General features: G+C 49.5%; 1 protein-coding gene across 5 annotated transcripts in view; it reads right to left on the minus strand.

Moving 5' to 3' along the window:
* Pdgfra (platelet derived growth factor receptor alpha) overlaps positions 1-13902 on the minus strand; it is a 46809-nt gene extending 32907 nt beyond the window's left edge. The window contains exons 1-3 of one of the 5 annotated variants that reach the window (XM_047567410.1): positions 13719-13902; positions 4372-4432; positions 2509-2826 (exon numbers count right to left, since the gene is read on the minus strand). In XM_047567410.1, the coding sequence (XP_047423366.1) occupies positions 2509-2826; positions 4372-4420 (367 nt within the window). In that variant the 5' untranslated portion in view covers positions 4421-4432; positions 13719-13902. Of the gene's footprint in view, positions 1-2508; positions 2827-4371; positions 4443-8449; positions 8576-10029; positions 10314-12540; positions 13069-13718 lie in introns of those variants that run through there. The other 4 variants (XM_047567412.1, XM_047567414.1, XM_047567411.1 and 1 more) reach the window with 4 other exon arrangements.
* Between the last annotated feature and the right edge of the window lie 1747 nt (positions 13903-15649).

Here is a 15649-nt window from a genome sequence, read left to right on the forward strand (position 1 = left end):
CTGTAGATCAGAGAGGAAAGAAGAATCTATTAGGCTTAATTTCACTTTTTCACATATATGCAGAAAATTATTCCAATGGTGTTTTCCTATTTTGCAACTCTGGGAACCCAGGCACTCAGGTGCTAGGCAAACACTCTACCAGAGTTACCTTCCCAGCCTGGCATTATTCTTATTAGGTATGAATTTTACCTTTATAAATATATTCAGAAGAGCGTCCCCACTGACATTAGTCATTGTGACGGCTAGAAGGTGACTTAGAAGTCTGAATAATATCAAACTGTCAGTACCCTAGTAAAAAACGCTGATGATAAATAGAAATACCAGCCAGGAATGCAAGTCGAAATTTTAAAATGCAAAACAAAATAATACAGTTTAACTCTGTTCAAAACAGGAGAACATAGTCATATATCATGAAATGCTCTTAGAAACCCATAATGCCTACAGCCAGTATTACTGAAAAGTAGTATAGAAATCCATCAAAAAAGTAACCACTTGAGTAATTAGAGTTCATAGCTGGGGACGCAGCACAGTGACAGAGCATGTGCTTAGCCTGCACAAGGCCTTGAGTTCGATACCCAGCATCACCCAAAAAAAGAAAAGAAAAGAAAAAAAGTACAATTCCAGGATCTGAAATCTTCTCTTCCAAGAAGCAATGAGTTAAGCTACCATGGCAAGAAGCACGAGGAGTCTCAAGCACCAGCTGCAGAAAAGGAGCCCTGGCCTTCCTCACTGCCAAGGAAGAGGCCTGCTGGACAGCAAATCAGGGGCTACTTGGAGGGTGTTTGTGGAGGGAGGGGCAGAAAGAAAAACTTTTTTGGACAATTTCAGGTGGATCAACACTTTGGGACTCATCTACCTTTAACAAACCTATGTTCCTAGTTCCCAGCAGAGAGAAATACCCCCATTCCCACCCAGCCCCTCGCCCCTGGCTTAGGGAATCCCAGTGCAGGAACTTAAGTGCGGCGTCAGTGTGCAGTTGGGGTGACACTCTAAATGTCCACCCTTTTCACTACAGTTTTTTACTATTAAGAAGGTAGTTTCATAGGAATTGGTGCCAGGAAAGAAGTGAAGAGGGTTTGCATCCTGGGGGTGCCCATAGTGACAGAGAGCAGGAGAGGATCAGATTACAAACCAGAAAAGAAAAGCAGAAACAATTTGTAAGACAAACCTCCTTACCTGACCCCTCGCCAAAACAAGGATGGCAGGAGTTATAAACAGTTTAACTGTAGCCCTCTTTAATTTACCCAACAAAATACTGAAATCCCCGTCACTCACATTTGTGTTTAGAGTTCCAAATGTGAGATCTTTGTTAGCCAAGATTGCAGCAAACTAAGCTGCCAGTTAATTTCAGGTGTAAATACACAGAGCACATCAGTTAGGCCTTGGTTAGAATGCTCATCTTCCCTACCCTGGTGTACCACGTTTAAACAGCAGGAAGGTCCTTCTTTGAACAGTTGTCCTCCATAGAAGGCAATATACACAGAGGCAGAGACAGAATCACAAAGGAGAGCTCAGGGAGGGCCAGGCGGGAGGGAAAACAAAATGGTTTTGCAAGTTCATATCTAAGCCCAGGATTAGTGTGACTGCTGTCTAAAAGCACCTTACAGCCCTCCCTCTGACCACCAGGGACAGCATGGTCCAAGGCCTGACCCTGAAACCCAGCACAACCTACAGTCACAGTCCCTAGGGATATTTCTTCCAATGAACAAGTGAAACTGGGGTCCATAGGCTGGGGGGTTCCCACACCTTCCTCAGCCAGCACAGCAGGTTAGGACCCAACCACCCCACAGAGTCACAATGACCAGGCAGGCTCTCCCAGCCTCTGCAGGATCCCCCTCATAGGCCTTCCCCCAATGACACCCTTGCCTGCTTAATCCCATCTTACTCCCTTCTCGGCCTCTGCTTCTCATAGGACACAGGATAACGTCGTTGCTAGCGTGGGATTTCTCCTCACTAAACTTATTTAAAGTGAATGGAAATGAAAATATTTCAGACTTTTTGCACAATGCCAAGGAAGGACACGCCATAATAAAGATGATTTTCAAAACTTAGTACAGTTCTGAAATGTTAACGATGACTATTTCTTGATAATAACATTACAAATGATCTTTACATCATTTCGTGTGTTCCTCTGGGCGCAACGAGGTGCATCTGTAGTCCCAGCTATTTGGGAGGCTGGGGCCAGAGGATCGCTTGAGCCCAGGAATTCAAGACCAGCCTGGACAACACCCCATCAAGACCCCATCTCAAAATGAATATTTCTTTTTTTTTTTCAAAATGAATATTTATTGATAATGACTTTACAAATGATCTTTATTTAATTTTGTGTGTTCTCTATTTTTCAAATTTTCCCCAGTAAATACTTAGTAGTAAAATATCTTAGCACAGTTAAAAAGGCCTTGAGTTTGATCGCCAGTAACACACACACACACACACACACACACTCCGGTTATCAGGAGAGACAGGCCAAGCACGAAGCAGCCTGTCCAGGGGAGCCATGCAACTCACCTGGCACATAGATGTAAATGTGTCTGCCTTCAATCTCGCTTTCTTCTGTCTGAGTGTGGTTGTAATAGCAAGTGTACAAGCCAGTGTGGGCCGCCGAGGCACTGACCACTTCCAGCACTGTCACAAAAAGGCCACTGTTGTTCTCCTCGTCTCTGATTTCCACATTGGGGTTCTCTTCTTCAGACATGGGGTACTGCCAGCTCACTTCACTCTCCCCAAAGCATCGCAGAGAAAAGGAGGCATTCAGCTGCACAACCTTTTCATTCTCATTTGGAAGGATGGAGGGTAATGAAAGCTGGCAGAGGATTAGGCCCGGCCCTGTAAAAGGAAACATGCTCTGAATAGGGTGCAGCCAGAAAGGACGGTCTCACTCAGGGAACTGAGGGAAGCCACAGCAGCAGCCACATGAACAATGACCATTTCTACGCAAAAACCCGTTAGCCTGGATGCCCGTGAAAGGCCCCCCATTATAACGGCCTCTGCATCTGCTGAGAGCAGCAAGTGTTCCAAAGGCCTCAATAGCCCCACCAAAGCCCCCAGTTTCGCCCCTCCAAACACTCAGATGGATAGAGGACATCTGATTCCAATTCCATATTTCAGTCTCTTATGTGTGACCATAAAATATCCCAAGATGGCATGGGCTCAAACACATATGGGTTCTTTATCTTGTACATTCCCTGAAGAAGTTCCCCTTCGTGAAAAAAGGAGGTGAGGGGGCTGGAGATGTAGCTGAGCAGCAGAGCACTTGCCTAGGATGTGGGTGTCCCCGGCATCACAATCAAAGTGGGGGTGGGATAAGACCAGGGGCAGGCAAGTGGACTGAGCAAAGCCCAGGGCAAATCTGGACTCAAGACTGACACACCTCCCACTTCTTCCAGCCTCTAATGCCGTCACTCTCTAATGACTTGGAGAAGCCAAAGCAGGATAATGTGGATTAATTCACAAATAATAGATTAAGATGAAGAGCAAAAACTCTAAATCCATTTTAGGATCTCAAATTTCCGTCTAGCTTTACTTGTCTATAAGACAGACCGAAGAGATTATAACTTAATGGCTTCTAATATACCTTGGAGGCTGATGTGGGAATCCCATCCAACTTCAGCATGCCACCAGTACGGTCCCTGAGCTTGTTAGGACAGCCGTTGTCAGGGCATCTGTGCCACCTACCACCCTGTAGGTGGGGCGTGCTTAGTGGAGTTTAGAATTACTAAGTCTCTGGTCTTGCTCCATTCCGCCGTACCCATGTGGATAAGGCATAAAGACAGTAGCAGGCTAAGTTAACTCCTTAGACTAGAAACGCACTGGATTCAGGGGAACCTCTGCACTGCACAAATACCTAGATGAAAACTAGGGAAATCTGATCAGTGTTTCAAGAAATGGTGCATGGTGTCCTCTTGATGAGAAAGAGTAATAAGATTCCCAAGAGTCAAACACTCATCTATCAGTTAGATTCCTAGAGAAGAGTAGAGGTGACTTGGAGACTTTTAAGCACCATAAGAATTTTTCATTAGGACTAGTTGATTTGACAGATATGATTACCTGGACAAGAATTTCCTATTCTTTATTTCTTTTGAATATGATTGAGGTTTTTCTGATACATCTCTCCCAGAAGCCCAGAAGATGGTAGCAGACAAGATTGGACTATTATAATTACCATTCCAATGCCAGGATTATATATACATATATATATTCTCAAACTGGCACTGGAGATCTTTCTTTTTGAAATGGAATTAATGCAATGCAGCAAAGGGAGCTGAGGGTTTGTGATTGTTCTAGAAAATTTTCCATTTGGTTTTACAGCCTTGTGAACTACATGCTCAAAGTACATAGAAAACAGGGTTTCCCCAGGACGGTGATGCATACCTGTGAGGAGACAGCCGAAGACCAGGAAGGCCTGATGGGAAGTTCCCATAGCTCCAGAAAACTGTAAAAGTCAAAAGCCAAACAGAAACAGCATTAACTAATAGAAAACAACCCTAAAGCCTTGTTCTCTTTATGCTTTGCACAATAAAAAATGTTAACTGCATTGCTTTAGCAAAACAAAATTTTGTAAAGGTCCTCATTTAAGATTCACAGTAAGAGGTCTAAAAAGAAAGAATCAAATAGCCTGATGGAACTCCCAGATCACCACAAGATCTGAAGCTGAAACACCTTTTTGATTGTCTGTAGCTTTCAGAATTCCAAGAAATCTTAATTTATTGTCTTGGAGCATAGAGAACTGTTCCTTAGACCATTTAAATTAAGAATGCAAAAATACAGAAAGAAACATAAACGATTTTTTTTTCTCAACTTCTAAACTAGGGGAGTTCTTTCTCCAATGGGGTTATCACTTGCTTCGTGTTACCATCCACCAAAAGTTCTCATCCTGTACAACTTTCAAAAAAGTTGCTTGGGCTGGAACAACTTTTAATATGAAAATATCTTTCTGATCTAGAGTTTGAGAAAGTCCCACTCACTGATGTCACTTACAGGACACTTACAAGAAAGCTGGGGCACAGAGCAACATCCCAAGCCCAGCCCGGGTTCTAGTAAGATCTGCTGAATTCACAGCAGGGCTAAGCAAGGCATGGGACACAGGGCACAGCTTGAATGAGGAAAAGGGAGAGGACAGTGCCTGGACTCCTGTGTTGAACTGAGGGAAACCAATCGCTTTCATGTTAGGGAAACAGCACCTGCAGAGACCTGATTCCCACAGTGATATCCGGGGAATGGAGAAGTGGAAAGAGATCGATACTGAATGTCCACAAGACACAAACAGGGCAAGTACTGGGCAAGAAGAAAGGAAGGGAGGGAAATAAAACTTTAGGGAGAAAAAGAAATTAAACAGGTGATTGGGCACAGTGGCACATGCCCATCATCCCAGCAACTCGGGAGACTGAGACAGGGGGATTGCAAGTTGGAGACTAGCCTTGGCAACTTAGTGAGACACTCAGCAACTTAGCAAAACCCTACAGGGATGTAGCTCAGAGGTAAAGAACCTCTAAGTTCAATCCCCAGGACCACAAATAAAATAAAATAAAATAAAATAAAATAAAATAAAATAAAATAAAAAAGAGGAGCCCATGAGGGCCCACGGTAAATCACTGACTGCAGCTCTCTAGAAAGATCGTCGACTCCTCCACTCACTTTATCCCCTCCTTCACCTCCCAGGTAAAGTCACTGATAAAGCCCTCTTGCTGAAGTCAGTGAAAAGGAGCTGTAAGCGGGTCCGCAGGTACTGGGGCCTCTAAGCACTCAACTCACCCTCCTAGTGCCTGAGCAGGAAGAAAGCTTTAAGAGACTCCATAGTGGGGGTCCCACTGCACCCCAGCACATGCAATGGAGTGAACCAAGGGGACCTGGTGTGTTCCATCACTGCTGGAAACTAGGATGTGTGCAGATGATTCCTGAGTATGCTGTCTTTAAAAGTTGGGGACCGGGGGTATCAAGGTATGCCTTGCTAAGCCCTAGTTATTCTGAAGCTGTTTGTTTTAGTGGAAGGGGATCCAGTCGATAACAGCCTAACCTAGTTTTTGGTGGTGCCCAGTCAGGTGTTTTGGTTTTACACTGGCCTAGTTGCAGAAATCAATTTCTGCTTCACTGAATTCTACCAGGCAAATGGAGGAGGAAGAAGGACAGTTGAAAAATGGAATGCTGGGGTGGGAATGTTGGATAGGAAAAATAAGTAAGAGAATGAGAAATCTTTATTTACTACACCAAAGTTTTTATGTGTATGCCATATTTGATCAGAATAACTCTGTGATAGCTGAGTCTAAGAAGTGGCAGCTGAGGCCCAGAGAAGTTTAGCAAATGACCCAAAGACACACAGCTGGTGGCAGAGCCAGCATAGTAACAGGGTCTGGGAGATGCATAAAACTCTGCTCTCTCCACTCCACCATACCGTCTCTCTCAAGGGAAGGTCAGTGTTTCGAACCTGTCCGCTTACACACCCACTATTTCCTAACACAAATGGGAGGCCCTCTCCCTTTCCTTCTTTGCTCACCACAGTGGGAGAAATAATTGCAGTGATGTGAACCCAAGTGCAGTTCACACGATGCTGCCTGGCTGACGGCTTCTGAGAATCTTGGCGGGTACTGAGAGATGCAGGGTTTCCACATCGCTGCGGTGGCAGGCGCAGCGGGCCCCAGAGCCAGGCTGGCCGCCTGACTTACCACAATTAGCAGGAACGGCCTGTGTGTTTGTACATACAAATATCAGCCTCCCACTGATAACCCTCTTAGCAAACTTCAAAGTGGCTTCCAGCGCCAGCTTGATGTCTTGGGTTTTATCACATTTATATCCGGTATTTCTTTAGCCAAGCTTGCTGGTGATATATCTTTCAAGCATTGGCGAGCTTAGCAGAGGGACTCACTGCATTTGCAGAGCAGGCTCTGAGGAGCGTTTTGCCCTGGCCAGGCCCCACCAGATTTCCTTCTGTGTGTCCAGATACGGTGGACCTGCTGCCAGGGAGGATTATTTACTGACATACAAAGTGGGCAATGAAAACAGGGCCTCCTGCAGAGCGATAATGACGCCAATACTGAGCATCAACATGTGCTTGCTTGAGATTTCAAATTCCCGTCTCAGATAACACCAGCTCCCTGGCTAGAAATCCAGGCATATTTGTGAAATTTCACGTCATTACTCATCTGTAACTCAGACCATGTACCCGTGAACAATTGCCGAGTGTCCACCCCACAGGGAGGTGACGGGAAAATGGAGATTTCCCTCACCTATTTGCCTGTGGGAGTGAGTCTTGCTATTCCTGGTGCTTTTCTATTCTGGGAAGAAATATTCATCCTTAGTTACTCCTACCCTGGACATCATCCTCAAGTCAGGTGTCAAGTACGAGTAACTGAGGTTGCAAATTCTGAGGCACCGTCAGAGTCAGTGGCGATGAAACTTCGCAGGAAGAAACAGCAGATTTCATTCAAATCATTTTTTTAATTGTTAGTTATTTCTCTTGTGACAACTCTATGTTGGACTTCGCTCTTGATCCTCTATATTCACAGCTCAAAAGGTATTTTCTACAGTTTTGAGAAACAACCTGGGAAAAGAGATCTGTGCCACTTTTGCTCTCAAGCAGGTGACATGGTTTTTAGCTCCTTCTCTCAGAGAAGACAATGAAAATCACATGGAACTAGGTTCTGTTCCCAAATATGAAACTTTGTCCATGTCTCTGAACCTCCTTCTCTTCTTCTATAAATTGGGACTAATACTGTCTGACTTGCTTGCTTGCTCTACAACATTATGCAGGACTCACATACATAGTGGAATACAAAGCTCTTTAGTTTTCATATTGACTCTTTTTCTACAGACTCCTAAGATGTGTTACATGAGAACAATATCAGAGGTGGCTACTTCCAGACTTGCATCACTGGGGAAGTGGATCTGAACTCCAAATTCATCCCAGCTCAGTGGTCCACTCCCCTGCCTTTGCCACCTGTAGCCTGGTGTAGCCATGAAGAATATTAGAAGATGAACCAATATAATCAGGCCCAAAAACAGAAATGAATCTGATTGCAGCTACATCCTTTCTCTTTAAGAGTGTACCATCTCATTCCCTGCAATCAGCAGTTAAGAGCCACTGAAAATGGACTTCAACGCAAGGCAACCATGCTTAGGGAGTAAACAGAAAGAAAGCAACGCAAGGGTCTTATTTCCCACTCATTCCCACTCATCACATCAGCTCCAGCTTCCCCATCACCACCAGCACAGCACACCCCACAGCAGGACCATTGACTATTGAGTTTCACCCCACCCTGGCATGATTAAAGACCACAAGAGACACTCTCACAGTCCCAAAGCCACTGATGACCTCAAGATTCAGATTTCCGAGGTTCGGTTAATTTCGGCTCTCCTAAGTTAATTCTAACTGTGAAAATTATATATCTTACTTTTTCTCGGCAAAGTTCTACTCAGTCTCATAACTTCAGCCCAAGCAACCCAAATGCAGGTTTACCTCAGTGGCCACTTCTGTTTTCCAGTGAAGACTATGTTTCCCAGGATCTGCGCCCCACCAGAACCTTGTTTTGATCTCCCTGGAACTCCATTAGACATTCCAGTGATGGGTGGGTATTTTTAGACAGGAGCATTTTATGGGACAATCAGAGTTCATACATTTTTCTGCTTCCTTGCACCAGATATTTAACCTTGGTAGAATAAAATGACATTTTCTTTTAAGTGTCACTAAACTCTAGTACAATTGAGCATTGAACTTGAGGTCGCCAAATCCCCCAAAGTAGGTCTCCTCCCTTACAACAGGAGCACAAATGCCCGCCTACCTCCTTACAGTTCTACTCTGATCATCAGATGAGGTAGGTAAAGCCTTTGTTCATTAGTAAATGTAAAATGCTTAACAATCATTTGTTAACAATCATTTGTTAATGATTGTTAGGGTTGGGGACTGGGAATGTAGTTCTGTGGTAGAGCACTTGCCTAGCATGCCTGAGGACCTGGATTCCATCCCCAGCACAAGAAAAAAAGGAGGCAAAAAAGTACATAAATGTCCACAAAACAAATGTCCGTCAATGTTCCTTGCGGGTAACAGCACCTAACTGGCAAAAAACGCATCTTCCCGCTTGCGTGGAATCTCCTCGAAGCCGACTTCTAAGTTCTTCAGGATGGTCAGTAGATGGCAGTGTTGGTCCAAGGACGTGCATCCCGGGGGTTCACCGATACACAGACGTCACTGCAAAGAATTCTGAGCAAAAAATTCCCACATCTTAACTTACAATCTTCCTTTCTTAGGCTGTACTTTTAGGTTTCGTGGTGACCTCCGCTGAAAGCCTCGGAACGAAAGCAAATATAGCAAAACTGCTGTCGAAAATGCCGGAACCCCTCCCGGCCCAGGAGATTGGGCGAGGGGCTGACACCATTACCGCACAGCTAAGAGCGGGTGCGCCAGGCAACCTGGCCTCCGCAGCCTGAAAGAGGACGCTGCTCCGCCAGACAACAAAGTTCAGCAGGACCCGCCACTCAGGTACTGTGGAGCCCCCACTATAACCACTTCCTCGTTTCAGCCAGTCCGGACAGGAATACCAGCTGGGACGAGCCGAGGGGGCCCGCGATGCAGGTCCCCGGCCGCGCTGCCCAATCTGTTCGCACGCCATTGTCATTCCTCATACACCGCCCGGCAGGGACTGCGCAGCCCGGCTGATTGGAAAAGACCTTTCCGTTGCACAATAACGCAGGGTCATAAAACAAACAAACAACCGGCCGCCGGCGCCGCAGGGCAACCTGTGCCAGGCTGGTACGCAGAAGGTCGCAACTGTCCTCCAAGATCGCAAGGGACTCCGGTCCCCAGCAAACTGAATTATAATTCACACCCCAGTTCAGCCCACACCCGGGGCCTCAGCCCCCTTTCGCCCACACAGCGCCCCCTGGGACTAGCAGTGCCTGCCGGGAGTTATCCGAGGCTCTCAGAAGGGGTAAAGGTGACCCTGAAGATCGTAATTTCTAGGGGCTGACCGCCGGGGGTTGGCAGACGCGGGGCGCGCCCCGGGAGCCCGCTAGAGGGCGCGGCAGCCCCGCGGATCTTACCCGACTGGCTCGCTCCGCAGCCCGCAACTCAGACTCCGGGTCCCCGACAGCGCTGCCGGGACCGCGACTTGCAAACCTTCCCTCGGAGGTTCCGCACCCGCACCGTTTGGCTCCAGACACCGCCACACCCACACCTTTGCGGCGTGGGCCACTCCACCCTCCGCCTCCTCCACGCTCTGGAAGGCTCGGTCGCCACGATATTGGTGGTGACGCCGGTTCGCTCCGGTGTCCCACTGCCCTAGTCGCCGCGCTCCCCGCCACAGAGCTGAAGATGCCGCCACACCCCAGGCACGACGCTCTGCGTTTGCATTGTTTTCGACTGAGACCTGAGAGGGGGCCGGGCGGGGTGGAGGGAGAGGGGCTGGGCGGGGTGGAGGGAGAGGGGCCGAGGGGTTTAGGGTTACAAGCGTGCACCAGCGCCTCCTATGGGCCGGAGAGCCGCACGGCCGCGGGCAGCGGCAAGGGTAAGAATTGGGCGAGCGGAGCCTGCGCCCCCTCAGCTTTTAAGAAATTGGCCTTCTTCGGTACACTCCTTGCCCGACGCTCGCCTTCGCTGCTACCACCCCCAAGCACACCCTTGGCTACTGGCACCTCTCGCTCCCCTTTCGCCGGGGAGGGAGAACTGTAGCAGAGGCAGGGAAGGAGGTGACCCAAGTCTGAAGTTCCCTTTTATTCCCTCCCACCATCCACTTTCCCAACCCATCCCTGGTTTGCCCTCCAGTTTAAAACAAAAGGAAATGCCGCCGAGCCACTTCAGCAAAAGGCAAGCACCGGCAGGACTACAGTGTAGTCGGGGAAAAGCGATCTGTGCCTGACCCTGCAGCCCGCGCTGGGCGCGATCCCCCAAGATTCCTTTCTCCCGTCTTCCCCAAGGCAGATGCTGCAGGCAGACTCTGCGTGCTGGACTCGAGGGACACTGAAAGCCGCACCTTTTGGTCCCCTATTCAGTTTTTTTTTTTTTTTTTCTCTTTCCTCCAAAATTGTCACTTTCCCACTAACAATGTGTAACCTGGCCCCAGCTCCCCGAAAGTCAGAAGGAGTCCCACCCATCGAGGTCTACAGGAAGACGCTGGCCACCACGTCCTCAGGACGCGCGCCGCCCACGGCCTGTCCCCAGGAGGCACAAAACGGGCCCGCCTCGGCGCCAGACGCGTTTTCAGCTGCAAAGCCCAGCCCGTTGCCCCTCCCCTTGCATCCCTCCCCTGTCTGCGCCCCGGGAGGAAAGCAACCCCGGCGGAGAGCTGGGCTCCCGGGCTCTGTTTCAAGTCCCTGGCGATCTAAGGACTGGATCAAGATCCATGAGCACAAGGGACCATCAACTGCTCACTCCTGGCGCCTCCCTCTCCTTTGGCGCCCACTCACTCTCTCCAGCAAGGTCCAGCTGTACTTGGGTGAATCCAAAAGCAGGACTATGCCAGAGCTCCGAAGTAAGGACTGACCAGGGCGTCAAAGCAGGACAGACAGGTCCCCCCCTGTTCGGGAGTCAAGAAAGGGCTCCTCTTCAAGAGGACTAGAGAGGAAGAGGCCGAGAACAGGGAGGAGGTGCAACGCCAGGGTTCAGGTCGGCCAGATGGAGAGCAGGGTTATGTAAAAACCAGAGCCAGAGCGGCTGCGGGTGAGGTCCGCACGCCTGGGGGCGCCCCTCCCTCTCCTCCGGCGGCCCAAGACCTCGCAGGGCTTTGGGGTGTTAGATAAGTCGTGCCCCGTTTGCCTTCAGACTCCATAAAGCTTCCTAAATCTGACTGGGAGCGATCGAGGCGAGATGAGTGGGTCCAAAACATTGAGCAATACGGTCATGAAGCCAAAAAGCCATTTCCCACACCGCCCAGTCCCGGGCTTTTCCAGGCAATTCGGCCCCGCGCAGAGCGGCCCAGGCTTGATAGGGACCATCCACGCTCCCTCCCAGCCAATGTTTTCATCCCACCCTCGTAGATGGACTGAGTAGCAAGATCCTCCAGGCAGTTTCCGCACATTCCGAGGTCTAAGCCAGGGCTGGGGTTCTAGTGCAGGATGAGCGCCCTGGCTTGGAAGAGACCTACAGTGGAGAGTGCCCAGCACTTCCTTTCCCACCAAGGCGCAACGCCAGGGTACAGGCAGGCCCGCACACCTGGCCTGGCCGCCCAGACACCATCCGGCAGCGTACTCCGGTCGGGCCACACTCCCTTTCGCTGTAAGTTAGTCAACACCCTTTCCGAACAGACAGCAGATCCCAGTAATTTCAAAGCCAAGTGGACGCCGCCCGCTCTCCTGGCGCTGCCCAGAGGAGTTATTCTCACGTGTAAAAACTGATTTCCTTGGAGATAGACGGCGGAGGAAGGAGGGATGCGCTTAGAAGGTTCGGAAGCCCGCAGGAAGGCCACCGCTGAGAAAGAAATAGAAAACAGGGGCGACTGGTGAGGATGAGCGCGGGCGGTCAGTGCCACGCATCCCAGCGCGGAGAGAAGCACGAAGTGGAGAGAGCGTCCCCGGCTGGGGTGCCCACAGGATGGGTGAGGACGGTCGGCCTCTCACCTGTCTTACCAGCAGCCAAGTTTGTCCGTTTCGAGCAGTCTCTAACTTTCTCACAAGAAGGTCAGCACTTTGGAGCAGACTTGGACTCTTCTGCTTGCGGTCAGGACTGAGCAGAAACCAAGCGCCCGGCTTTGCAGAAACGATTCCACTGAGAAGGAGGCAAGCGGAGACCCGTGGGGGTGGGGACCACCGTGCACAATGAGGGCCCCTTGGAGTGCAGCTCGAAATTCCTTAAATCCCGGTTGCTGGAATGCGAGGCAACGACGACTTTTTCACTCGGGGCCAAATGTGTTTGTCATTACTCCAGACCGCTCGCCCGCGCCGCCGCTGTCGCCCCCGCCAGAGGCACTCAATCCGAGCGCACTGCGGGGCTGGCGCCCGCTGTTTCTCACACCTCACTGACCCGGCAAATCGCTCCGGAGCTCCCCAAACCCTCGCCCAAGCCGGTTCTCTGCTGGTCCTGCCTCCACCGCAGTGCTGAGTCTGGCCCCGGCTCGCACCAGGCGCAGCGCCGTCCAGTAATTACGCGCGGTTGGCTGGCGCCATGTGCACCCGGCAGGCACCCGAGGTCCTGCCTCCTCCAGGCGAGCCCTTCACACCTCCCCCAGCTCAAAACCCTTTCCCGCGCCCCACTCGGCGCCCTTCGCTCCCCACCTCTCCTGGTCTTGCAGCCGCGCTCCACACCACCGGCTGCAGCAATATCCCGCCAAACCGCGAACGAGGAATGAAAATACTCATTAAAAACCTGTCGCCTTCCAGGACCCACTGCCAAGAAGAGGGCAAACACCTCTGCCTCCACCCCCAGAGTTACTTGGTGTTCGTCCCAGCATCCACGAATACCACCCCCACCTCCAAAAGAAACCTCAAAAATGTAAGCCTAAACAATTTCTTTGGGAGGCCATAGGGTTGTTAGAAAAACACTGCTTTTAAAAATAGGTCTGGAAAATGTTGTTGTTGTTTTTAAATTCCAGACTTCCTAACTCTACGGTTATACCCCCATCCCGTGAAGTTTATTCAGAATAAATTACTCTCTGGACACATAACTGAAATTCAGCTCCATTTTTTTTTTCTTCTTTTTTCTCCTCGTTTCAAGTTTGAAGTTAACTTCTCTTCTTCCAGAGCCAGAGTCTGATCAGACTTCCCTTAGAAACAAAAATCATTTTTTTCCTTTCCCTTACCTCTCCTCCTATGTCAATCCGAAATGGAAATCCTATACATGGAGTAAAAAGTACGTCCACGGCCTCCAATCCTCTCTTGCTGTCCCCTCCTCTGTTTCTCTCCTTCTAGTTCCAACTGTAATGGGCTCAAAAACCGCGTTTTGTAATTGATTCAATGTTATAGTCCATCCTTCTAAAACTAATCATTTGCTCTAAGTAAATAGCTGTCAGGAAATGAACCCCCCCCCTTGGCCTCTTCAAAATAAAAGTTACCCTAGAACTCCCTGCACTCTGAATCTCCCAGTCTCCAGATTGCGCCTTCGCTTTTGCTCTTACGCAATCAGGGGGTCCTGTCCCAACCCCCAGACTTCGACAACAACTGGCTGGGGGGAGGCAAGAGGGGGGGCGGGCGGGGAGAAGCAGACCAGATGGGGTGGGGGTGGTTGAAAGGGGAGGTGTTGACGCTCTGCCGGGAAAGATGTTTCGTGGAACTACAAACAGCCCATCATTTCCAGAATGAGTTTGCCTTCCAGTTTGGGGGATTTTTTTCTCCTACGATGCTATAGTTGTGTACTCTCTTTGAAAAGAAGAAAAAGATCAAGTAAATTTGTAGTAAATGCCCAGAAAGAATATAATCTGGAATTGATAAAGGTCTCTTCTGTAGCAACTCCTGGCCCAACCAGAAATAGAGCCCTGGAGCGAAATCTCTAAGCGGTTGCGTCGTTTTGAACTAGGGTCTTTAGGGAGGAAAGACCGTGTAGTTGTTAATCCTTTAATGGGATTAGGCAAACTGTTGAGTCCAATATGATGATGACCGGTTTTTGAAAGACTGGATGGAGTTGGAGATACGGTACAAATAACCGAGGGTTTGCATAAATTGGGAACGTTCTCGCGCAGAACGACCTTTACTCCCTAGGAGCCACTTATCTTGTTGTGCCTTTGTTATGGGGATTATCTGGGAGAGGTTGCCCTAGCTTGTGTCTCGCAATACAAAAAAGCTCTGGCTTAGGTGTTTGGAGGATTGTCTACCGCAGGCCTGCCACCTCCGCATCCCGGGGAAGGGTACATTTTGACTCTCCCTGAATTCCCTCCTATCGAGTGGGTCCGACGCTCGAGTCGAGCCTCAAACCCGGTGCTCCAGACTAGAAGAGACAGTGTTGGAAAAGCACGATCCTGCTTGCGAGGGAAAGGGGGCGCTGACGCTCCAAGAACCAGACCTGCGCGGAGTGGGACAACACAGCGAGGGCGGGGGAGGGGAGTCCATTAGCCTTTCGCGCTCTAATTTTGAATTATCTTGTTTGAGAGAGGTGGGGGAGTCATCCTTTATCCTCCTCTCCCACCCCACCATCCGCCACACACACCCCCTCCAACGGGCAGAGCGATCTGGTTGAGACTGGCACGTCGAGTAGCCAACACCTTCTGCCTCACTAGGAGGGTGAATGCAGGACAGCGGGCGAGGGAGCGCCCTAGGAAAACCCTCCCAAGGGCGCGGAGCTGTGCCTAACGGGGACAGACTCCGCAAAGTGACTCCTAGGGATGAGCTGGGGGTCCATTCCTCCGGGCTCTTCTGCACGCCCGCTTCTCGTGCATCTTCAGCTCGGGTGACTGCACCGCTTGCTATTACTTCCACATGTTCCTTCAGGAAATCATTGAAGGCAAATATATGAACAGCCCCTTGTTCGGAATGCTAACAGGATACCGTAATGTTTGTAGACAATGAACGAGGACTAAATACCCCCTAAAAAAAAAAAAAAAAAAAAAAAACAGAGGGCGGAATAAAAGGGGAAAACCGGTACTGGCATTCATGCTATTATTAACTATAAGTAGCGGTCTGATTTTTGATACTTGGTACCCAAAAGGGAAGGAGGCGAGGTAAGGAACTTGCCCAGGAGTACCCGCTTTGCGGCTGTGTTACCGCCAGCTTGTTCAGGCCGCGGGGGGTCCCTTGCACG

The sequence above is a fragment of the Sciurus carolinensis genome, chromosome 10 (genome assembly GCF_902686445.1).
Source record: "Sciurus carolinensis chromosome 10, mSciCar1.2, whole genome shotgun sequence".
Taxonomy (NCBI): domain Eukaryota; kingdom Metazoa; phylum Chordata; class Mammalia; order Rodentia; family Sciuridae; genus Sciurus; species Sciurus carolinensis.